This window comes from Spea bombifrons, chromosome 13 (genome assembly GCF_027358695.1).
Source record: "Spea bombifrons isolate aSpeBom1 chromosome 13, aSpeBom1.2.pri, whole genome shotgun sequence".
Lineage (NCBI taxonomy): Eukaryota > Metazoa > Chordata > Amphibia > Anura > Pelobatidae > Spea > Spea bombifrons.
Window position 1 is genome coordinate 2,890,247 of NC_071099.1, and position 26,781 is coordinate 2,917,027.

At 40.8% G+C, this 26,781-nt stretch overlaps 1 protein-coding gene and 1 long non-coding RNA gene across 3 annotated transcripts in view; one reads left to right on the forward strand and one right to left on the reverse strand.

Annotated features, from left to right (window-relative positions):
- The window catches only part of LOC128471156 (uncharacterized), a 42,142-nt gene that overhangs the window by 4,076 nt on the left and 11,285 nt on the right, over nt 1-26,781 (reverse strand). Inside the window, exons 1-3 of one of the 2 annotated variants that reach the window (XR_008346096.1) lie at nt 1,510-1,749; nt 680-745; nt 240-307 (exon numbers count right to left, since the gene is read on the reverse strand). This is a non-coding gene — a long non-coding RNA (uncharacterized LOC128471156). Of the gene's footprint in view, nt 1-239; nt 308-679; nt 746-1,509; nt 1,750-26,781 lie in introns of those variants that run through there. The other variant, XR_008346097.1, reaches the window with a different exon arrangement.
- Nucleotides 18,849-26,598, forward strand: CYGB (cytoglobin). Its single transcript, XM_053453026.1, has 3 exons — nt 18,849-19,245; nt 24,738-24,969; nt 25,302-26,598. The coding sequence occupies exons 1-3, from the start codon at nt 19,103-19,105 to the stop codon at nt 25,464-25,466; spliced, it is 540 nt and encodes a 179-aa protein (XP_053309001.1). The 5' UTR covers nt 18,849-19,102; the 3' UTR covers nt 25,467-26,598.

Consider the following 26,781-nt stretch of genomic DNA (forward strand, 5'->3'; position numbering starts at 1 on the left):
TGGGCAATGGGAGAAGTATATAGAAAAACTAGATAAACTATAAAGAAAAGTTATATAGAGTTTTACAAGGAGTGAATTGGCAATATATAAATATAATTATATAAAGCAAAAGTAGGACATATCGGAAGAGGTGAGTCAGAGATATCTTAATTATAGGAAGGATCTCCATGCAGAGTTCTTCAGTTGTACTGTTCAATTTCTGGGGCAATATCATTCCCTCTAAATTGTTTTGCTTGTACCTGTATATTCCAGCATCCGTGTCCACCTTAAGGGCGCACGTTGACTTCAAGTTCAGCTCTTCGGTCCCCTGAATACAAAACAAATAGGACACCTTACAGGAATTACAAAAACCCAATCTGCTGGGAATTTTTTTATTGAGCCGGAAGCTAAAATTGTCAACCTCCATCCCAGTTGACGCAAAGGAACATATAATTCAACATGGAGCATGGTGCCCACTCTCTGCGTTTGTTATGGCTGCTTCTTAATTTCTATATCACAGGATGGTCCTAGAGTCAGATGGTGGTTTGGGTCTAGGTTGGACCCCTTGACTCTTGTCAAGCTAGCCTACTGTCAATCAGCTCTACTAGCTATAGTCAAAGAATTTCAAAGATGGTGATACATTTTCAGTTGCATCTGTCCATCCTGTCATACCCGTCCTGTTTTCTCTGATGCGACTTACCCTCCAGGTGATGTTGATGCCACCTGCAGCCCTCGAGTAGGGTTATCATCAGCTCCATCTGGAAGTCTAAAATAAAGAAACATAGCATTTGACAGCAGACAATCTACTATAATACCGCAAACCTTACTTGTTCCCAGGCACATCTTGTCATCCAGATAGTCTTATGTTAAATTCTCAAACTTCATTAAACCTCCATTACTTCAGCTGGAACACTATTCCACTTATCCACTCCACCCTCCCCCTCTTAGTGAAGAATACATTTCTTAGATTGCATCTAATCCCCTAACCCTATAACCTCTTGTCCTGGGATTTCTACTCTTTGAAGTCTACTTCCCTTATAGTACTTGATGGATTGTATGACCTCTGTAGTTCCTCCAGAACTCTACATGTTTAGATCCTATGGTCGTATCAAAAACTTTTAACCCTTCTTAAGAAGTCTAGAAAATCCAGAATATCTATATTACTCACAGCATGGCTTCCCAACTACCATACACGGTATTCTAGGTGAGGTCTGCCTAGTGATCCATAAAGTGCCATATCGAGGACGACACTGCAAAGACTCTAAAACATGTGAATATTTACTATGAGCAGGTGGGAGAGAGAAAAACACACAGGGAACGTAACAATAGCTAGATAAAGCAGAGTGTAAAAAAGCAGCCGTGTCTGGTGTCTGGTCAGTATTTGATAGACTTGTCGTGAGAGTTTGTGTTATGCCTTTTTTATGTAATATGATTGTGTCTGACCCCTGATGGGTGTGTGTTATACCTGTAAGTCGTGAGGATGGGGTGCCAGGAGTCAGAAAAGGTACAACAAGCATGTGGGATACCTACGGCTGCACTTTGTTGAAGAATCGTCTTCGCAGTAGCACAGCAAGGGTAGTGAGCACCATAACCGTCGTGCACATTCTGCCAGGGGCATCACCAGCATGGCACTGGGAAATGCTGAAACCGCCGTAATTACTGCATAGCAACCCAAAGGAGGAGCAGACAGGTCAGAGAAAGCAAACAATATTCAAACTGTAGCGTCTGAGTGTCCCACTCTTGACTCCACACCACAGGCAGGATGAGTGTCCTGCCACCCTCTGCCCTCATCTGCCCCCGTCAAGGGTTTTTAGACAGGATTAGGATCAGAAGAGATTAAAGGGGCCTGGAGGAGTTACAGTGACAGGATGGTGCGAGCGAGGGGTGGACACCCCAACCTACATTGCTCAGGCAGAGATGCCAGTTTATTGCTTATATTACTTGCATTGTCAAGCCTTACAACCTCACTCTCACCCTGTAGCAAACAGCCAGCCTCGATTTACTAGTCCTGTGATTCTGTTACTTAGCCATGGTCTGTTTAGCCAGCTGGAAGCTGTCTGGAAAGAAGAAAGTGACGAAATCATATTTTCTGTGGGTTAGTAAAAGAGAATCGTATGGAACACCCAGATATACACACACGGAGGTCTGGCTCAGTCAACCAAACACAGCCTGCCAAAGTGTCACGCACACACAACATGACCCCTCAGTCTGCTAGTATCACACATCACACACATACACATGGGGTGGGCTATTTTAGTCATTCAGATTTGCATGCAACTAAGAAAAACTCTTTACGTTTCAGTGGCAGTCTTATGCCATGGAGTCTTTTCAGGAGATCTTGGTTTTCCAGGATCATTTATTGAGCAGGTTTTTCACAATCCGAATTAAATGTTCTTCAAGACTTCGTCTGTAGGGATCATAACAAGGTTTGCTCGGATTCTCAGTACCAGCAGCCCCTTGCTCTTAATGAATCACAAACAGGATGGCTTCTTCAGTCGCTCACACGCATGCCCAAGAAGTCGTCAGACCAACTGGGTGCTTCCCGGTATTTGTTGCTTACGTGGCAGATCCTGCCCTTTAATGTCCCACTTAATACAAAAAGTGTAAGAACACCGTCAGCTACTTGTATTCGTAGCATTAGGCTACACTTATGTCATTTATCAGCCGATAACCTTAAAGTACCAGGGCTAATTTTAATCCCCAGTTCATCCCTGGAAGTGCTGATTTTCAACAATGTCAAAACACAAATGATGGGACCCTCAGCTGCTCAAGATGTCTTAGCAGTGAGGAAAAGGGGGCTTACTTGGTCATCATGTTACGCACTCCAAGGAAAAGAGATATTGTTAACACTAACAATTGTATGGTCCATATCTGGGAAATTGGTCATATGATAATAATAAGAAGGTCTGGAGTAGAAGGCTTGCAGAGGACATTTGCCTCTCATTTTAGTTCCACGCTGCCCTATGGGTGCGATTAGTCTGAAAAACAGATTTTGGTTCTCTGTAATTGTACACCTGAAGTAAAATCCAAGACTCTCCCGGATTCTCACGGTAGGGAAAGCGATTTAGCATTCTTCTTTCTCAGCTAAGCTATTCTCTCTTTTGTAATTCCTAACAGTAAAATGTATCATATGTCCCAGTGAAATTCAGCTTGGTTTTACAAGAATACATTTGATCCATCCGATGCAGTAACCACGCTTGGGAAACATGTTCTGATGTGTAAGGATATTAAAATAATTGCAGAAATATCATTACAGCACATTTATAGTTTAACCGACATCAGTCTGGGATTGGAGATATGTAGAATGGAAGATAATTCCCATCTGGAATTGGACAATTCTACTATGTGTCCAAAGGAACATCCCCAGTCCTTTAATCTAAAGAACAGACATACTATTTTTTAGGGGATTTTAGTTTGTTTACTTCATCCTTTGTACCTTACAATGTGTTTGTACAAAAAAAAACAAAAAACGTGCTGTTAGGCTACAATGTCCCTACCCCTACCAGCACCCTAGCCTGCCTACCAGGCTACTAGACCATTGCCGTGGACAGGCGCTGTTGGGTTAATCACTGAACCCATAAACGTATAAATAAGCACTGGCATTATGTGATCTGTGGAGCATGGCAGGGCTGGCAAGGGTATTAAGGACAAAAGCACCCTGGGCATTTCTGATTTGCCGATTGGACCAATGCCAGAGCCTTTTTTGTATTTTAGGGTCTTTCCATTCAAGGGAGAGTTGCCAGGAGAATTGGCAGGAGAGCTGCAATTTAGCTTCTTGGTGTCGCTTCACCGTATGAAGTGCCAACCCCAGAAAGCCTCTGCTGCAAGAAGAGCTTGTATCGCCCTGCTTAATGCATAGTTAAATAACTGAGATTTAACTTGCCAGTGTTGGCCGTTCATAATGAACAGTGAAATAAGGGAGTTGAAACTAAACTCTTTTCCAAATATCACCAATAAACTGTCTATAGTAAATCAGGCAGCATTGACACCCTACCTGGATTCTTCTGTGCTCTCTTGGTAAGTACATGTTGGATAGGACTATATACGATGCATTGTTGGAAACAATGTAACCACTAGAGTGGATGATTAGGGGGAGAATATGAGCTGTCAGAAGGCAGCCACTGTAGGAGTAACCTAGTAGGATTACTTAGTGGCCACAAGGACAAGCCAAATTAGTTGGTGTCATTAACTGCAAGGCTTCTCCTTTTACTGGACAATAAAAATGACTTCCAATGTTCAATACGATGTAATATAGTAAATAAGCACTGGCATTACTGCATGTGATCTGTGGAGCAGGGGAGGACTTCCAATGTTCAGTGCGTTGTAACACGGTAAATATGTTGTAACATGGTCAAACGCCAATCCTCAGGGGCCACAACCAGCCAGGATTTGAAGATATCCCAGCTTGAGCGCAGACAGCTCAACCGAACAGTTGGAACTGATTAAATCGCTTGTGATCAAAACAAGAATTGTTATCTTGTGTTTGTATCCAGATCAACAACCTCGTGATACTGCAGGATGTTATCTTATCATACATTTCCTGATCATGTTTAGCAAATCCTCTCATTTACTTTTCACTTAGTGGCTTGGCACTTCTTCAGGGACAAGTCTTCATAGCCTATGTACCTCGGGAATGCCTCGGATTTTGCCATATTGCTCTTTAAAAAGTTTAATGCGTTGAATCCTTTCTCCACCAGTTTGTCATGCTGCATTTTCTTTCATAGTTGTGTAAGCCATTATTCATATATTCTTCTATTTCATTCCTTTAGATGTTATTGAGTATGCCATGTTTGCCGAAACAGAACCTTCTTTTAGAGACACTATTGGCATATATATCATATACCAGGTTGAGTTTAATGTTATCATCTTTTTAACTGTTCTATTCCTTTTCCCTGAAATAGTTTGCAGGACCAGACAAGAAAGAGCCCACATCAGACAATACTAAAGGCATGCCAGCATTCAATAATGTTGCACACACTACAGGTTCAAACATGACTTAGAGCTTACTCATTCATGACTTAGACAGTGAACATGAGTTACGATTAGAGGAAGAAGAACCCACAGTTTCAGGCTAAGTTTGCATTTCTCAGGATGCGGTACGTGTATTACGTGACACTTCTCCAGGGGGGATGAAGAAACATCTAAACCTGCTTTGTGTTTTGGTTGATCTAAGTCCCTTAATTGCTAGTGGCATGTACAGAACATAACAGCTTCTTCACAGTGATGGTATCATGACCATGACAAACTGGGAGGGGGGTGCTACAGATATTTTGACCTTCAAGAGAACATTTTATACGACAATGTCAAAAAGGGGCACCACAGAATTAGGAAACCTTTCACTGGGGGCTGACTTGGGCTTGCAGCTTCACATGTAGCCACTGGGCATTTAGAGTTACAAGAACGTTAGTGAGCATTTACACCCTGATTTGGACATTTCTGGGTTCTTTCACTTTTTTATACAGTCCTTTTACTGAATATGTTGGACAGAATGGAAAAAATAGCACTTAGACTTGAATCTCTACTTTATGTGTTTTTTTGTAAATGCTGATAAGTAAAAATGGCTGCATCTCTTTATTCTTTAGTCATCATTAATAAACATTTACCCACTTAATGAAAATTAAAACCTGCTTCTAATCATTCATTCACCTAATCAAACCATGCTTAAGACTCAAAACAAATCCCTATGATATGATGTATGTACTAGTCTTACTTTTTCAATAGCACAATTGATAGAATGCTTTTAGAAAATTGTGGGCAAACCACAAAGCGTATTTAAGTCTTCTGGACACAGGCATAACAGAGCTCCCAGGGAGCCCCCAACGCCAGCGCAGCCCTGTCAAACCATTCCTCACCCCGGGCCGTGCATACCGCTGGGCCCAGGGCCGGCCGAAGACTTAACGCCACCTGGGGCGGCATTTTAAACTTCGCCGACGCCATAATCTACGATCCCCCCCCCGGTACTTACCTTTAAACAGTCCTGCGGCGAGTCTCCCTGCTCTGCCACGGTGCCGGCTTGTAATGCTGAGCGCCGGAAATTGACGTCACTTCCGGCGCTCTGCATTACAAGCCGGCACCGGGACCGAACAGGGAGACTCGCCGCAGAGGAGAGAGAGAGAGGGGCGCCGAGCGGGTAAGCGAAAACCACTCGGTGCCCCTCTCTCTCTCCTCCGCTTCAAAAAAAAAAAAAAAAAAAAAAAAAAGCGCTTGGGGCGGCAAAGTGTCGCCCCTTCTAAAGTGCCGCCTGGGGCAATTGCCCCAGTCTGCCCCATTATAGGGCCGGCCCTGGCTGGGCCAGAGATCTGCGCTTCCCTACTCCCCGTATGTGGAGTCTATGATGTCATTTCCCAAAGCTCAGATGTAAGCAGCATGTGAGGACCAACAAGGACAACAAAGGTAGGAAGGCGGGGGCAGGGTTGGAGGATTGTGTTTAAGTAACCATGTTAGTATGCGTGTGTATGTAAGTATGCCACTTTGTGTGTGTAAGCATGTTACAATGTCTTTCAGGGGGTCCTGGCATTTTCTGTTACACGCCGCTTCTAAACTGTAAGTTATTTTGTTTCTGTTGGTTCAGATTGTTGGGGTGATCTTGTTTACTCATTGAACAGTCCAGTGGAACACGATGGTGCCAAATAAATAGGAAAATTCATAATATCCTGTATTTTTTGAATACCCCACCATGTAAATATTCCTTTATTCATTACCTTTAGTGTTCTGTCACATTTACGAGACACAATTCTCAATAAACTAAGCACTTATTGTACCGAATGTGTTGCGTTTCTCTTCTTAACCCTGCTAAATTGACAAATTGTATCTAGTCTAAAGTGGTCCTGAATCGATCTCATTTTGGTATCAGTGATGGGGAATGTGCCGATTAAAGTGACATAGAGTCGCAATATTGAAGGAACCAACATTACATCATACATAAATATGCAGGATTTGATACAGAGATGTGCAATGAAGGATGGGATATTGAGCTGGGAATGAAAAATATGAAATGGCCACAAAGGTTATGGAGGTATAGATTAAATGTTCATTTCATTGACGTGTAGGGTATTCGGTTGCAGAATTAGGGTTGTGGTACGGACAATAGAAGATGTGATTGTAGTGAATTGATTGACAAGCAGTGGAATGGAGCAGATAATGGGATATTGAGATAATGAGCTGTATTTACATTCACAGAAGGCTGATTATTTTTTACCTAAGTCGGAATGGGTGGTACTTCTAATGTTTTGCCTTTGGCTCCCTTTAGTCTAAATCAGCCCTGCTATCAGTTTGATAAACATGCAGAACAGGACCTTGACAAGCGTGTTGGAGTCACACACTCACCTCAGCCTTCCGGAGTCATACAAACACAGGAAGAGGACTCATTGTCACACACATGCTGGTTCCTCGACTCTGTATTAATTACACACAGCGAGCAGTTCTTATGATATGTAATATTCCCAACATGAGAGTTCCTTACTATATTAGCATCACAAGATTATGACCGATGCTTATTTTTGTCTACTAAAGCTATTGCACAGGGTACACACAGATAAAGGGGTGCACCCTTACTGTATACAGAGCTGAGCGTTTGTGACCTGTATGCCGATATAATACATCATAATACATGATATTAGTGGCGTTGGCAAAGCCAGTATTACACATAGAGCAGAGCTTTTTCCGTCTGGTGCTGTCACAGAAAGTGTACCACTGGCAGCTGATGCTCTTCCACACCCAAATTGCTCAATGCGTTCTTCCCAGTTGGTGTACCAAACATATCTGAGTTTCCCATGAGTCATTTTGGCCAGGAATTAGATTTAAATATATTTAATAGACCAGGATAGCACAAATACCAGGGCAAGCACCATACACGTGCCATAAAAGACACATACGAAATAGGCCCTAAAGTAGTTTTGGATCCCTCAATGTTGTTAGGTCTTCAGAAGGCCTTTTGATACAAACTGCTCTCTCATGCAAGGACATGATCGCTTCACAATAGATACCCAGAAACAATGTGCTGCACCCTTTTAGACCTCATAAGTGTTCTCATTGTGCATCGTATCCCTACAATTCATGTCATAGCTATGATCATGTAAGAATCAAGCTCTCTAGTATACATACATGTCTGCATACACAATGGATCAGTGACACAGGTCAACAATCCACTCATTAGTAACCTCCACACATAGGTCAATGGTTCCTTCAATCTATTAGCGTTATATATATTTAGGAGACAAACTTGTTCAGTCTGTCAGAAGCACATATGTAGGTCTAGTGTCCCTTAAACATATATATGATGAACACATAATTATAACAACTTTATCTCAAAGGAGATTTTTGCATTAGGAAAAATGTGGTTTCCTCTTGGCCACTTGCAGACTTTCACAAGGGGACTTGATAGAATCCTGATAGAATTGCTAGAGCCCGATAAATCATCTCTATTATGTAGAATGTTATTTGTAATCTACAGCACCAGAGCATCTGTTGCTGTATGTTATGACACTGTCACAATCCTCCTGATCGATTCATTCTCCAAGGATGATTTGCTATTTAATTTAAAAAAATAGCTTCCATCTCCCAAAAGCTGATCTAGGAGCAGATACTGCTGATGGAATATTTTTCATTATATTGTCCTAGGTGTCCAAAGGCACGCAGCGGATCATTGAAAAATGAACACAGACATCAGGTGGCATTTGGTCTTAATTCTATATATAAATCAGCTCCAGTTCTTGAAGGCTGGAAACCCATTGTATTTACAGGAGGATACATAATATTTGGCTCTGTAATACACAGCCTTAATTTTACCATTATTACCATTCTGGTAATAATCCAGACAAAAATGGCGGATATGCCAGCCTTACAATGTACGACTGTATGTGTGACTCACATGAGAGCAAAATTCCCTCCGTTTTTTAGTGTTACAAAAGCAAATATTGAATTGTGATTAAGCATAAAAAAGTATATGCCAAAGAATAAAAGCAAACATGTATCGTAACCAACCACTCACGCAACAGCCCGAAAAATCTCAGTTATGTCAAATATCAAAACATATCATGAAGAAATAGGATTTGAGATAAGCGCGAGGGCGGGGTACGGGCAGAACTGAACCACCTGTGTTTAAATAAAGATATTCAAACTTTGAAACGGATATGTTTACATATCTGCTGGATAGTCACAGCTAAACAATTGGGAATGTGGTGTTGCTCAAGTATATATAGGTGATTAATTTTGTTGACAATCTTACTACAGCCCATTTGTTATGTTTTCCATTTAGATTCCAGAAATATTTTCGAGGTTATGAAAACATTTTGCATGAAATTCTTTTGGAATTCTTTCAACTGTGAAAAGGGGCCAACTCTGAACATATGGTTCTAATGGTACTTTGGTATGTTGTATAGCACAGGATAAAGGTTTGTACATCTGTCAGTGTCACAAAACCACGCACATAGTAAGTTGTTCATCAGTCTTGAGGGTCACATAGAGGAACATCTTCAATGCTTCAGTCGGACACCTAGATAGACAGTGGTTTAACAAAACCAAGCCTTTGTTGAGGTGGCTCACCCTCGTTATTTTACCCTAATGAGGATCCAAAAAAAAGACATTAGGCTGATTTATCAAGATGCTATAAAAATTCACAAAATCACTACTGCGCTGATTTGTAAATTGTTTTGTGACAAAATGTTCCAGAATTATGTAAATCATTGAACAAAAAAAGCACACAATTACATCATAAAAAGTGGTATGTAAATATTTATTGTTTTTCTACTGCCAAAAAAAAACAGACAAATTAACCACTACATTGGAAAGTCACGGTATCACATCCATGGCAAACACATAAAGCATGTCAATTCCATATCATTAATAGCGTGGATGCAGATTTACACCTTTATAAATAACCTCATTAACATTATCAAAGTTTGAGAAATCTGCATTTATGTACTACGGTATAAATAGTTGAGTGCAGCCGTACATTTTAACAAGTCATGGCAACCATGGTCCTGGCATCTGTTCAGCCCAGAGTGGAGTCAGACATAACATTATGACCACCTGCCTAATATTGTGTAGGTCCCCCTTTTGCCGCCAAAACAGCCCTGACCCGTTAAGGTACGGACACCACCAGACCTCCGAAGGTGTGCTGTGGTATCCGGCACCAAGACGTTAGCAGCAGATCCTTTAAGTCCTATAAGTTGCGAGATGCGGCGTCCATTGATGGATCCTGGTGCCATGTGTTCTCCAGGTAATGGACGCACATGCACCCAGCGATCCAAGAAAAAATGATTCATCAAGACCAGGCCAGCTTCTTCCATTTCTGTGCTCCAGTTCTTATTCTCACGTACCTTTCTATCAGATCCAGCATTAACTTTTTCAGCAGTTTGAGCTACAGTAGCTCGTCTGTTGGATTGGACCCCCCCCCCAACATGTATCATTGAGCCTTGGCCACTCATGACCTTTTTGCCGGTTCACCGCTTTACCTTCCTTGGTCGTCTAGCCATCACAATCCTTGAGCTTGCCCATTTTTCGTGCTTCTATCAATTTTGAGGACGAAATGTTCGCTTGATGCCTAATATATTCCACCCACTCACAGGTGCCATGATAACAAGATTATCACTTCACCTGTCAGTGATCATAATGTTATGGCTGATCGGTGTATATTTCGTGTGTAGTAACAAGATCTAGGCGCTACCTAATATCTGCTCCTGTACACTACACGGCCTTACATAATGCACCTGGTCTGGTCTATCCATTGTGTTTCACGCACGTTTTGATAAATAGTACTGCTTGTGAAACACGCATTTTCCTGTCAGAAACAGGCCTCACTCCATTGTCATGTGTAAAACATGTTGCCTGCCAAATGTGTTCTGTCGGTGGATTACTTGGCCACATGGTTGGAGTTGCCTCCTGAGCCGAATGATGCCAACCTTTTCCTTACTGATTTCCATTGAAACGTGTAGTAGAAGTATTATTAAACACACATCTACAGACACCAGACAAGCCAGAAGGCTTGTTTTTCCCTCAGAAATTTCATGACGCTGCCACAACCACAAGGGATTCTGGGTAGGGCCATTGAAACATGAGAACACTAGTTATATTTTATGTGCGCGGTGAGTAGGCTGACCACGTAGCCCATGTTTCCTAGGACACATATCATTTTTACATAGGTTAAAAGCTACCCAGTACGTGGAATATATAAACTCACCAAAAGGAATGAGTTACAATTACCCCCCTGCCCCTTGTCTCCTGACAAGAAAGTATGGTCAATTTTATTGTTGGCTGCGTTGTAAATGTTTAAAGGCCATCTGCTTGTAATTGTCCCTGATATGGCTTCTTTATGTCTTACGAGTAAAGGTCAATGTTTCCCACAGTTTGTCAAGGTGATTTGTATTTTATATTTTGTTCTGTATTGATTTTTTTGGTCTCTGGAATTTTACTGTAATATGTAGAATTTTTGTTGATTTATAGAGGCACATAAAGATATGGTACCACACAAGAAAATCGAAAAACCTACACATTTAATCATGTACTGAATTTAAGGAATACGATACCACACGGGCAGATTCTACAAAAATATATCAATAGACTCCAACACCTTAAAGCTGTATTAGCTACTCAACATACTCTATAAATATTCTTACGACTGCTACGGAAGCCTCGGTACATCGTCCAGGGAATATCTCATTGTGATAATATTAAATTTCCATGGCAAATTCTCAATTTGCTCAAAAAGTTAAACTTAATTTACATCCATCACACAATATGTCCATATGTCGCTTAGTCTGCCGCTACGTCAAAGTACCTCAAGTTTGGCAAGCTTTTTTATTGCTTACCACGAACTTGAATCAGTGGAACTGCACTGCATTTTAGCCCACTAGCCTTTTCTAGTCTATAGTTTACTTTATCTATAAAGACTCCATGTACAATGTACTATAAGCAAAATAAGGAGAAAATGCCGGATATAACACAAAAACCCAATAAAGCAATACAAATACGTTTATATGATGCGGCCTTTTTATTACGGTTGTCATACATGGCAATATATAAAATACAACATATATATAGTGTGACTCCATTTACAAGCAATCTGTGCGCTCAATCCCTGGTGAGCAGATTGACTGCTCACCAACACCGGTAAAAAGGAGATCCATGCTGGGGACCATGATAGCACCATGACACACATTATTTCTCAGACCCACAGACCACAAGTACCAAGAGAAGCAGTTCATTTATTAAACAAAGACATACATTCTTACATTTGAGTAAGCCGTAATGCTTCGGAGAAGTGGAAACAGCGTACACTATCAGGCCCTAATGAGAAAACGAATAAAGAACACAAGTTTGCTATATAAAATTTATAGGGAATGAGACATTTTATATAATGATGCTTTAAAGAGGGGTTCCTGCTTTTGATCATATAGCTGGCCCTAATGGGGGGAAATAATTGTTTACCACCTTTGGGAAGCTGATACGGGCAGCAGCCTACAGCAGAACCAGGATCACCGGATCAATTCCATGACCTAAAATTCTGTCTTTTCTCCTCTCCTAATTCCTACAAAGGCTGTCTGAACCAATCAACAACAATCAGCAAGTTTAGATACCCTTCACTATGTGTTTATCTTTAAAGTGGGCGTTTAGCAAACCTAGGCCGTCTAACTCAGATTCAGGAAAATGTAATGGCAGGCAGCCAGTGCTAGGCCCAGTCTGGTAACTTACCACCTATGTGGGGTGAATGGAGACTCAATCCAAGTCCCAGGAGCTGCCTGTGGGGTCACGTAATGGGACATGCCCCCATACTACAAATGTGGTAGTGGAAGCTTAGCCCTGTTATAGTTACAATTGTAACAACTGTAAATGTTGTTCTTCATTATGTAACGTAATGTATAGATGAATTAAACACATAAGGATGTTCACTAGGGCAACAACTCATTTTGAGGAGAGATTTCAAAAAAATATAGTTTCAAGTTTGGTGTATAAAAGTTCTTAAAACCATACAATCATTTATTTTCTAAGCAGTAAATAGTTCACAAATCAGAAACATATTGAGGCATTTCCCAATACCATATGTGATCTAAATGTGAAAACAAGTTGTATAAAAATCTAAATAGTATTTTAGCGAAAGATTAAACACCAACACCAGGGCTCTGTGCCACCGCCAGTACAGTTGTATTTCCACACGAGTGGCAACGTTTCAAACCATGGCTTGAGAAAAAAACCCTATTGGGTTTAAACTTCGCCACTCGTGTGGACATAAAACTGTACTGATTTACTCACATTGTTGAGCACCTAGTGACTCTTTACTACATTTGAGGGTGTTGGGTGGAACTCTGCTCACGCAATTAAGGTGCTGTCTGACCCCATGTTCTTAAGTATGACCGTACAGTCTTAAGTATGTTCTTCCGCACCAAACTCATCCAACCATGTCTTTATGGAGCTTGCTTTGTGCGCTGGAGCACAGTCATGCTGGAATAGAAATGGGCCGCCTCCAAACTGCTTACACAAGGTTGGAAGCATAACACTGTCCAAAATGTCTTGCTCTGCTGAAGCATGAAAGCTTCCCTACACTGGAACTAAGGGGCCCAACCCCTGAAAAACACCCCATACAAATATCCCTCCTCCAACAAACTTTACAGTTGGCACAATGCCGTCGGGCATTCCATGAAGCTCCCGACGCACAGTTTTTGAGCTGATATTTGATGCCAGTGGAAGTTTGGAATCCTTCAGCTATGGAATCATCAGAGCGTTGGTGACTTTTACGCACCATGTGCCTCTGCACTGGGTGACCCCGCTCTGTGACTTTACGTGGTCTTCGTGGCTGAGTTGCTGCTGTCCCTAAGCGCTTCCACTTTCCAATAATAACACTTCCAGTTGACCGTGGAATATCTCACAGGGATGACATTTCATTAACTGACTAATTGCAAAGGTGGCATCCTATCACAGATGAATTCACAGAGGTCTTCAGAACGACTCATTTTTTTCCACAAATGGCGATGCATGCCGACAATGGGAACAGCGTCGCTACGGACGCCCTTTGTCCAACCATGTCGCTCTTTTGAGGGTACATTAGGTATGTGGCGGGCAACTCTTGGTGGTGTTTACATAGACGGAGCTCGTTCAAGAACCCTGGTTTTATTACCAATCTTTAGGACCGGGGTTTACCCAGCCGCGGCTATGGAACTCTGGCCCGACTACCATGTGGACTGTTCCTGGTGATGTTTCCATTGTAAAGCTTTGTGTATCTTTATAGCTCCAAATATGTTTGCTAGTCCTGCTCAGATATTTAGTTAATGCGTGCGTTAAATAAATATAATGCACATGAGGCTACATGCTATATAAAAACATGGAATGCAACATCCAACAAACTATAAAGCACTGTGTATTCACAGTAGTTGGTCCCGACTGACAACATTTTTAATAATAGTTAAACAAAATAATATAATGCAGAGAATATTGCATGACTAATATTATCAAACTGCGTCCAATTTCTATTTCTCAACACTGGCTCAGTGTGATGCAAACATATTGGAAAGTTCCAACACTATGTGTTTTGTTAATGTTGTTAGTCACCTTTTTGTTCACTTTTTAGCTAAAACAAAAATAAATGGGCACTCCAGTGTCAATCATGGAGGTCTAACAACAGCCAGCACAGGAACCAACTAAAGGCGAGTACACCATGTGGGTGCCGGCAGCAGGAGATGTCAATCACATCTCCAGGAAGCCTCGGAGCTAAGGGGTGTCAGCGAAGGAGGCAAACACATATGGGGGGGGGTTCTGCATTCACAGGGAGGACTAAATAAATAATTAAGGGGACCACTGAACTTTGGGGATCCCTTTAGGCTGGCTCTTTAATTTAATTCATTTTTTTACGCCCTGCTCATTCCTGGAAGACAAAGAAAATCTGATACATCTCATGTATAAACACATTTCTTGCTGTATGATCTTCTGATACAAAGTTGTGTATTTGTTCAAAGGGTGTTGGATATCAGCTTAACAACGCCAAATACTATAACCTGCGGAGTCATGCACAATGAAAGAACTTTGGTCTTTGCACATAAGGATGAAATGACAAAAAAAAAACCTCCTTAGGGCAACATAATACATTTCCCAACAATATTTATGGCTCATGCTCATTGGGCGGTACATTCTTTCACCATTTTCTTTTTGTTAGTTTTTAAGTCTATTATAATGTATTATTTTCTACTTCCTGCATATTCAATGTAGATAAATTATTATAAATGGCTCTAAAACTGGTGAAAAGTATGGATTACACTTGGGAAATTGCGTGTTTTTTTTTTAAATTAAAATAACATTGTGGCGGCTCAGTATCAGGTGGTCTTATATTTTTGATAAAATGCAGAAACATTTTTTGAAATGTATTTTCTCTGGGGTGCCTCTTATTATATATCATTTAACCCATGGCAAATTTCAATTAACATGTATTTTCAACATATTTCTCCTAGGTGGGTAATATTCCCATGGATTAGTGAAATATAAACTAGGGAACTATGCATGGAATGTTGTCCGAATATTATCTTGGCTATAAACTTCTTTTAACCTTCTCTTTTTTAAAAAAAAATACTTGAAAATATAGGTACATTTCGTACACCTTGGAATCAAGGCATTAAAAGGTCAAGGGCATTTCAACACACAAGAGTATGGCTTTTATAGTCAGTGGCTGTTACTGTTTGACACAAATAAGTCAAGAGCTCGCTCAATTACCTCTCACTTGCCGAGAAGCAGCACTCATTCTGTGCGTTACAAACTCTGAAGTACTTTTATGTCCCATCTTCAGGAGTAGCGCTCATTCTGTCGCACACTCATGAGAAACATTCACTGTGTACATTCCGAACTCAAAAATGCTGTCTGTCTCACATTCAGAAGAAGTGCTCACTCTGTATGTGTGATACAACCAAGTGAGTCTATCATTCCATACACTCAGAAGAAGCCCTGAGTCTGACAGGGAGTTCTTACTATGTCTATATCAACGGATAGGCCAAGTGTCCATTAAAGGACAGTAGAGTGCGTGGCATAGTTTGTGAAGGTCCAAAGAACATCATGAATTTGTCCACCACAGACCCCAGTAAATGTCCACCATGAGCAATGTTGATGCCTATACCCGCCTTTATCACATAGTAAGAAGACGCCCTCTATCATTCTGTCGTATTCATGTAGTATGGAGCTACTTAAAAGAAGGGTCCCTTAGCGTCTAGGCAAGACAACACAAGTGGAAAGTTCGATCTGTCTGCATGTTTGTGAAATATTAAAATATTTATTTATTACTCGTATAATGGCTTCATCAGTATCGTGACTAAATCATTCTAATAGTAATACAAAAGTGAAGGTTCAAACCAAAAGCTGGTATGGTGATAATTATATACAGTATTATATATTATTATTATTATAATAATCTTCTATTTACATAGCGCCAACAATGCACACACCCTTTCTTACAATATACATTCAAAGGTACGACAAATATATAACATAAAGACTGTGTATGTGTGTAGATAGATAGATAGATAGATAGAGCTTTTTAAATAATATGTTGGTCATTAATTTACTTGCCTGTTAACAGTATTGCGTGGGCCATATGTTTAGTATATAGAATTATTATTTTGTTGTTGTTCAATTCAGTGGCCTTTTATCTAGATTAGATATTGATTTAGGATTCCTGGCTACAAGTTTACGTAATATTTTCTACAATTACCAATAACTCAATAACAGGGGATATTTTCTTCTTCTATTTGTCTAGTATTACATGTTTTCTTTTTGAATGCTTGTGTGGGATCTTTCTCGATTAAGCCGTTTATGTAGCACTCTCACCATCCCTTCCTTCCCCAACACATTCTTCTCATATAGACCTAATTTGAATGGATCACCACTTTAGATTACAATAAGTTGTACCTTATCATTCTGTTTTTTCAGACAGTGGTACTAATGTGTAAATTCTTCTGTTTAGGTCCTACTGGATCAGGCGCACCCCACACCGGCACTACTATAACGGAGATGCTCACCTGAGTCATGTAACACAACGGTGTGTGACCCTGTTCTAGTAGCGCGGCAGCTTGCCCAGAGAGTGATAGACTGTGGGCAAGGTGAGAGTGTGAGCAAGTGTGTGGTGTTAGGAGTGTGTAGGGGTGAGTTAGCATATGTTATCAGAGTGAGAGAGAGTATGGTGTTAGGAGTGGTAAAATAAGGTGTTAGTGTGGGAGGGTGTGTTACTGTTTGGTGTAAGTATATGAAGTAAGTCTGTGCATTAATGTATAGTGTTAGTGTGAGTTTGCATGTTAGTATGTGTTAGTCTGTGTGTAGATGTACGTTGTGCACTTGGCGGGGGGCACCAAAGAAATCCTGTACTGAGTAACCCTAGGCTCACCCCTGGGCTGTACACTAGATCCCTGCTCAGCAATGCACATGTGAGGAAAACCGTGTCCAGCCAGCTCCAGCACCTGCTTGTATGAGACCTCCAGAGGATATAAAAAGACCCCAGTGTACTTTAACACGCATTCATTAGTGATAAGGCTGTTTGAGGCAGTAGAAAGCAACTGTTCCACATAGTATAAACATGAGTAGGGTTTTCATTACATATTTACAGATCTGGATCTAGCGAGAGGGAGCTACGGAGGAAAGTGGGTGAGGTAGTGTGGGAGAGAGTATACAGAGACAGACAGGGCTAGGTGCACAAGTAAATATTATTAATAAGGGAGGGAGACTGATAAAAGGGAAGACAAATAGCGCTAGAGGGAAAGAAATAGATCACTAAAGTTTTGTGGAAAAGACAGGTGCCTATTAATTCTAAATAGAGAGGGAAGGGCATGAGTAAAGCAATCACAACACTTGTGACCTTTCTAATGCTGTCACTTGCACGAGGAGATATGCAAACAAATTGTATAAATCTGTTACTGTGGGGAGAATAGGTTGTCCCATAAAGGTGTAAAGGTGTAAAACAAGGTAAAAGGCTACTAAAAGGTGGGACAAGATAAAAATGACAAATTAAAAGAAACATCTAAGCAAGAATACAAAAAGGGCATCTATAAAAACCGGATAGAAGAAAAAGAGAGTACACTAATTGTGAATTAATACAGAGTTAGTCCTTGTAGGATCTTTAAATGATGTGTAGCCATATTGATCCTAGGGCCAATCAAGTTACTTTATGTCTTGTGCTGCCAGTCACTGGATTGGCAAGGTATTCTGGGACAGCAGCCTCCAGACTACAGAGATATCAACACGATAGGAAGAGAGAGAGGAATAGATCTGAAGAAAGAGGACACTTTATGAGCAGGCAACAGAGAGCAAGGTCATGTCTGAAGGAGAATGAGCGACAAGCCAATGGGGGAAGGGATTAACAAGGGAGAGTGCATAGAAAAAAAGAGAAAAGGTTGTGGGAGAAAAGCAGGAAATTAATGCATCCCCCCAAATGACAGCAGAAGACAGAAGAACAGAGAGGCCAGGGAAAGCAAAAGGAGAATTGAGTCTAAGACCAGTGATGGAATTACAAGAGTGGGACAGAATGAACGATCACAGAAAGAAAATGAATGAAGGGCTGAACAAAAAAGATCTCAGTATATAATGGTCTAGGGATATAAAAGAGATACATAATATAGAACCCTGGGGAAGGGGTGAGAGAAAGAAAGGGTGGACAGAAGAGTGAGGAGAACAGATGGGAGATTGGGAGAAATTCAGCACAGAAAGAGTGATAGTGATACAAGGGAGAATTAAAAGAGATAAACAAGTGTGATATATACAACAGGGAATGTAAGGGGGTAGGGTCTAGAGGAACCCAGGAGTCAAAGAATGGACAGAAAGAAAGAGTTAAGAAAGAGAAGAAGGTGAAAAGGGGAGGGAAGAAGGCAGGGACTGAAAGAGAGAGAAGGAGAGAAGAGGAGGGGGAGGAGGAGGGACGGGGAGATGAGATGTTTGCTCCCTGCCTCAGCATTCTGACAATGCCTTCAAATATCTTACTTTTGATCAGTTTATTTCAGGGCTGAGAAACACACACAGGCACACACAGGAGCTATGGACATAGCTGGGAGGTCTGACAATTAGACAGCAACCTGCCCAGATATCCTCACTACACCCCCATCTTCGTGAGCTCAGGGGGCTCTCATTCCTGGTTTGGGGACTGTGGTCATTTCATCGTGACGGGTCAATGGAGAAAGTCCAAGAAGAGAACAACATGGAGAGGTGGGATAGGCTGGAGGAGATTACGGAGAGCGAAAGAGACATAATCAAGGAGACCTGGGCACGCGTGTATGCCAACTGTGAAGACGTTGGTGTCTCTATACTGATCAGGTAACGTCCAAGCAGGCAAATGGAGCATCAGGCTCTCCCCACTCTGTCTCTAGCACACATACGCACACACATGCAGGTCTCTCTCAATCTGTTACACACATACAAGGGAAACAGCCTCAATCTGTCATTATATGAGAGACTCAGAGAGAGAGAGGCTCCCTCCGCCTGCCAGTTACATACACGCGCTAGGGAATACTGTAGCCTGAAAGTGTAACAATCTCAGGTACAAAGTGCTCACCAGTCTATCACACATGATGGACTATTTCCGTCTACAAGAGCATGGTTTCTCTTTTTAGTCTGCTGGTGTCACACATAACACTGGGTTTCCCAACTATTTCATTGCACCCATTTAACGGTAGTGCCCTTTTCGGCATTTATCTGAAGATTGCCTATAAGATCACTTTCTTAAGGTTTCACAGAAAGAAGGATTCCTTTAGAGTCTCGGAGGCACACACTGAGATTTAAACCTTTGGGCCAATACTTTTGCTATACGAAAGTTCGCAGAACGATGAATTCGAGTTAAATTGGGGTATTTGAAAAGTAGACTGATGTGTTTATGTTAAATATGTTTTTTTTTCCCTTCTCTTGTGTAAAAGTTGGCATAATACAAAGCAGGGGTGGAGGCTTCTGCGAATCACCCGTGCCACTCAGTCAACGTACAAAGGTCTAGGAACTTTGAGGACAAAGCCCTTTCTGCTTTGAACTTGGACATACACTTTTAGCTTATCGCAGATGAACCGAATACTAAATATCGTAGTCAATGTTTGTTTTTTTTACTTTACTGAGAGGCTGGTAGATCAGTGGAACAGCCTCCCAGCAGAAGTGGTTAACAAGGTAAAGGGAATTTTAACATGCATGGGATAGGGATATGGCTCCTGAATATAACACAAGGCCAACAACCAATTAAGGTTTAAGTCTTTAAAGCAGGAAAAACAGGCAGACTCGATGGGCCGAACGGTTCGTAAAATTCTGTATTGATTGATCTTGAAGAAATGAATGGCAATATTTTTGTTGTTCCATAGACATGTACACATTTTCAGTGTTAAATAACTGAGCCATAATGTCTTAAAACCTTAACTGCCTGCTAAACACCCATTGGTGCACAGGCCAGTTGCATTATGGGAAACCTAGCTTGACTGACATAATGAGAGAGCTGCCATCTGTATGTGACGGTATCACACATTGCCGGGCAAGGGAGAGTTTTTAGTACAGAGGTCTATTCGCGCTAGTTTGTTTTGTGCGTGTCCCAAGAGAGTATTTAACACATATTTCACATACAACCAGGAAACAAGCCGTGTCAACTCACAGAATCACAATAGTAGATTTGCTACATTAATTCACAGAGGTTTGCGATTACTATGATACCCATCTCATGGTATATGGACACCATTGTCTTATGGAATCTCTGTGCCCTGTCATTGTATGCCACACAAACATTCACAAAGTCCCATAGATTGAAAGGTTAACCTGACTTCTCTATCACTAGGTGACATTGAGGTCCCACAAAATATCATATATCAGGCCTTAAAGGGTCAATCACATACAAGTGCGGAATGATTGGGATCTGCTCATATAAAGGTTCCCGTGCTATCAAACAGAAAAAGAGGGAACCTTATTTGGGTCATACCAAGTCAATGTCACACACAAAAACACTGCCAGACGTACATACAGAGGAGTAGGGCTTCCTTGTAGAACATTGTACAGTATTATGTGTTGGCACTTGCTAAACTGATAAAGATAACAATAATCTAAAAAAAATGGGCACAGCATTATATCTCAGTGGCAGCGGCACTAACAGAAAGTATCATAGGCGACGGGACTTATTACAGCAGGGGTGGTATATGTGACACCGACAGGGCCTTCTCTACAATGTCATGATGTCATAACATTTCAGTTCGCAGAATTCTCTTTGTTTAACAACCACAAAAAGTAGGTTCTCAGCATTCTGCCATATGTAAAAGGAACTTTCTCCCTCTGCGACACGCACATAAGTTCCTTTGGTCTCTTAGTGTCATGTTCCCCGTATTTGTTTGAGAAGAGGTTGTGGTTGTGCGAGGAGGTTGAGGACCAGTATAGAACAATGACAGCACTGGTTTTAAATAGCCACATATTTGTTCCACAGCGAGGACGGCATGCTCAGGACACAGTGGTCTCCTGGGTTGGCTGTTGTCACCTGTTTCACTACCCCTCTCCTTCCATGTATACCTGTTCCCTCCTCCCACGCATTCTTCCCTCTCTATCCTTCTATCGCTTGCTCTCTCTATCTTCCTCCTCCTCCTCTTCTCTAGCTGCCTCCTGCTGCTTCCCTGGCATCTCCCGGACCATTTGTGAATTAGCCGAGGGCGGCTGTTATAATTACATAGTTAATTAGCGTCTGCTCATTAAATTGGAATTACATGCCGGCTGTGAGGGGACAGGCCCGGGCACTGTGTGTGCATATTAATATATAATGTGTTTATATAACATATATACTTGTGGGTATTCATGCAAAACCTTTCGCTGTCTTTTAACCTGCCCAGCTCTAAGTAACAATTACCCCCATTCTTTAATTGTCTTATTGCCAGAATATTAATATTTACTCATAGGGCAATTCATGCACCGACCTAAACTCAAAAGGTACAAAAACATTCAGAAAAATATAAACAAACATAGATCTAGACGTGAAATTATTTAACTTTCTGTGCTTTTGAGTTATTGTAACATTGTTAAAAAAAAATAACAACTATTAGCGTTCACTGACATTCTGAGGCAATCATCACAAAATCACAAGAAAGAAGGAAGCCATTTTCTTCTAAGTATGCCTTTGATGAGGTAACTCCTTCAATATGTTGGGAAATAATTAGAAACAGCCCGATTTACATGAAAGGCCAATTCATAGAAACATAGAATGTGTCGGCAGATAAGAACCATTCGGCCAACCTGGTCTGCCCAATTTCTGAATACTTTCCGTAGTCCCTGATCTTCACTTATATCTAGGCTATGCCCCTCTAATTTAAGACTTCCTCCTTTATAATGTTGATTCCCTTTTCCAAACCAGGCTTGTTATATTTCTACCTTAGGAACTATTCACTTAAGTAAAGGGCCAAGCTGACAGGAACAGCCCCTGAAGCCTACTGACGAGACGACATAGAGATACAGCCACGTTAGTGATAAATCCAGAAGAGCATGACCAATCTTTCCACGTCACTAAGTCCAGACACGCAAAGATAAAAGTTAAAATGAAAAGTCAATACCCTGTTGTGATAGCATTGTGTGTTTTCCGCAAAGGGAGGTGGATAATATGAGTCTGTATTCACTAAATGCAACGGCGGATTCTATCCGAAGGGTTGAAAGACCAGAAGCCTCCATGATTATGTTTGAATAGATAGGTAACCATAGTTGTTTTTTTGTCTATGGTTTGGAATGAGGTGGTCATCGTCCAGCTTTACCTAAATTACCTTGATGACTCGTTATAATAGGAAAAGTTTTGGTAATTCTTGGAAGAGACCTGCTATCCACGCCAGAGCGGAGTGTCCAGCTAGGTGATTAAGACCGAGACATTCTATTGTTCACTGCAAAGCATTATGATAAGGAGTCAGGATGTTTGTCTAGTAGACTGGGCTAAAATAACAGAGCTTAACGCATACAAAGGCTAATAAGGAGCAGCCGGAAAACCTTTTATTATGAAAAACTAGAACGGTTTAAAAATTTTTAAAAAGGCACAATAATTTTTTTCAAACTTGCTTTTAATCTGATACTGTCCTAAAGACAGACACTGACTGTGCAGGGTCCCAAGGAAATGAATCCAATATTTATAAATAGATGAACTAAATATCTTACTAATTAATTCAAGCAAAACTTTTATTTGATAATCCTTTAAAAAAAATCTGATATATAGCAAACTCACGGCCAGGGTTCTCCAGTCCTGATGTATTAATGTATATTTGTTATGTGTGTTAACTGTCCCATTTAAAATGTACAGCGCATAATAATAATAATCATATTATAATTATAAGAAAAAAAAATATTGTTTAAGTGTCCAGAATAAAAAATAAAAAATATGATTTAAAGACCTAAAATAAACAAACCATAATGCCCCCTGAAACAGGGGATTACTGATCAGCAGGGGGGTCAGTGAACAAAATATATATTTTTTGAATGTCTTGAATAGGAGACAAGAAAAGGGATGATTACGCTAACTCCAGGACGATGAAAAATCCCAACCTGCGTTTCGCCTGCACAAAGGTGGCTCCGTCAGGGGTATCAAGCCTGGCAGGTTTAAAAACTTATATTAGTAATAAAAAATGGTTGGAATTCCCCTCTAAATGTCGAGACAGGCAGATTTCAGGATGTTTGTATTGTAACTTAAATAGAAGACAAAGGGATCAATTCAATGACACGTGTAAACTTTAACTGTAAACTTTGGTTGTAAAACGCGTGGTTTGCATGGGGTTCCAGATATGCAGAACTCATCGGTAAACATAATAAAAAATAAACTAATTCACATTAAATCCATACATTTTCTTACATTACAGACCATTAAAAAACGTTTTACAATTTAACGTGCTCTACCAGTGACAGTTTAACCCTTTTAATGCCCTCACTTGGACTGATCCATAATCCAAATTATATAAGAATTAGAGGCTATACCACCTTTTTTTATTTCCATACCCAATTCTCAGTTATTCTATAGTGATAGCTTCTTATACTTACGTGTGCCTATGATTTAAGCGTTCAGTCTTTATTTTAAGGAAATGTCGAGATTTTAGACAAGTCACTGAATGAGACCCCAGCTCTCCTTTTAATTCAGATACGATTTTACAAGTATTTGCATTTATATGATATGCATTTAAGAGCGGATAACAACAGTAACATACGTGTATACTGATATGCAAACACAGCCTGTAATACTTCTATATAATGAAGAAAAAGTTCATAGATATTACCCTATACCATAGTAACAATCCAAAGCCTCGCATAGCATTGACAGGAGCTTACAGAAGGACGATGGTTTGATTGCATTCTCCTAAACACCAGTTAACACAGTTATAGAAAACTCACAGATATTGTTTGGCCATAAATCCCATACACCTCAGTCAGTCAACCACTGGACTTTTGAGGGCAAAGTCACAATAGTCATGGATCTTGTTTTGCTGGTTCCTAACTTTGGCTAAAGGTGGCTAGTAAAGTTCCTGCCTGGCTCCTAATTTCTATATAGATTTATGTAGAGAATATTGCAGCTTGTGGCAATAATTGAAGAGGTGTATGTTGTCGGTCCCTACTTGGCTAATGTAAAACATCTATGGGGTAAAAACATACATGTGGGTGGTCATTACGCAGTAAAAATGCCCACCTCCTGTTCTGTGAACAGCTTTGGACCTGGGCATACTTGATTCTGTGCCAAATGTGGATCTCATTGTTCAGTCTGTGATGTATTATCACCCTCTAACCCACTTCTCCTCCAATTATTTCTAACCTGGACACCTCCTCTCCTCTACCATTTCAAACAAAAGGTTCTTCGTCAACTTCCCCTCTGCCAAGCAGCATTTCAGCCAATTCAAGCATATGGAAGACCCCCTGGAGATGGAGGGCAGTGTGCAATTACGCAAGCATGGCCGGCGCGTGATGGGGGCAGTCAACAGCATTGTGGAGAACATTGGTGATCCAGACAAAGTGACTACCGTCATATCAATTGTGGGGAAAAGCCATGCGCTGAAACACAATGTGGATCCTGTGTATTTCAAGGTATGGAAATTATTTTTTTTTTTATCCGTTGAGACATTTTTTCTTTATATTCTTGACCCTCTTTTTGATGATTCACTTCTTTGTTCTTGACATTCAACTTCTTGTATCAGTCTCTAGCAGCTACACTGGGAGGTCATTCCATTAATGGATAGGACTTTATAAACATGTCAGCTTAGGAGATATCAAAATGACATTATGTATTGTTGGATATTTACTACCGATCTTGTGAAGTGAAAATAAATAATAATCGTAAAATAGTAACACAGGTACAGTCCTATACACATTAATTATTACTGCTAATACACTACTCTTCTGGCTTTTCTTCCCTTTAGATCCTGACTGGGGTGATGCTGGAGGTCATTGCAGAAGAGTATGCCAAAGAATTCACCCCAGAGGTACAGCTAGCTTGGAACAAACTACGGAACAACTTATACACTCAGATACAGGCAACATACAAGGAGGTGGGCTGGACACAATATCCTAGTAACTCTGTGTGAGCACACTAATCCCCCAGAGATGCCCCAGCCAAGGACTTCACACCCTGACTGTCTCAGATCACCCAGACCTGGGGCAGTTGGGGTACACAGGTGGGAAGGGGTGGGTGGGCAATGGGTGGGAGGGCATTTAACCCCTTTGCTGCATGATTGGACTGTAGCACATTGGGGCAGCATAGGGGGTTTGGTGTGGAATTGTTGCTAAAACCAGTGCTGGGTGGGTCTTTTCAAAATGGTAGATAAGCGTGGTGGATTTGGCATAGCCGAACAAATACTTAGCCAAAACACAATGGAATGGAGACTGTGGGTGGGATGTAAAGGATTGAAGACAGTGGCTGTGATGCCAAAACATTTTGCAACCTCAGCCATGTACTGATTTTAGAACATTTATATTGGGAGGAAATATCTATCATGTTAAGTCAAGTACTTTTCAAACCGATCCTGCCAAGCTCTTTTCTGTCCCACATGATAACATGATACTTTACAGAATCCAAATCCTAGCCCTTAAAAATTAAGTTAATAATCATTCCAATATGGACACAATCCCACCCAACAATCCCACACTCTTGTACTTGGCATGCAGGAAAACATGGGGGTCATATCCCAGTCAAGCTAGCTCATGACTTGTCTGGCAACACCTCAATAAAGGAAAGCAATTGTCATACTGGTATAGAAAAGGTTTAATTCACACTGTTCTGCCATCTTGTTTCGTCCCATGCCAGTAGGGGATTTTAGCGGGACCAAATTTAGAGGCTATCAAACAAGAAAGGCACTTCTAAGGGAGAGAGGAGAAAAGTGATTTATTACAAGAGAGGGTTGGACATGAGTTTTCTGTGTCAAATTAATGTCATATCTGTTAGCTGGAATATACGCTAAAAACAAATCTTTGCCCTCTTGCAATAAAATGACGAATATGAAGCAACAATACTGGATGAAGGGCTCATTAAGAGTACAAGATTGGCACATTTACATATCGTGGGTGGTAGGAATGGAATTAAGTTGCGGGTGGGCGAGAGGATTTTGGAATAGACCCAGCTGTATACACCCCTGGGCTGTGAGATGTTGTGTCATAATTCTGTCTGTCCTTATAATGTTCTGTTTTACTGTGATCTATAAATAAAGGAATACTATTGGAGCTGTCGCGGTTTATTTGTGTCTGGGTGCCCAAGGTTATAAAAGAGTAGATAAAAATAGTAGGATTAAAATACACAAATATAACCTAATCAAGTATATGATATACCCATACGCAGGCCCGGACTGGCCATCGGATTGACTTAGGGGCTGATGGAGCTGCAGCTCCAGGCTCCTACCTTAAAAT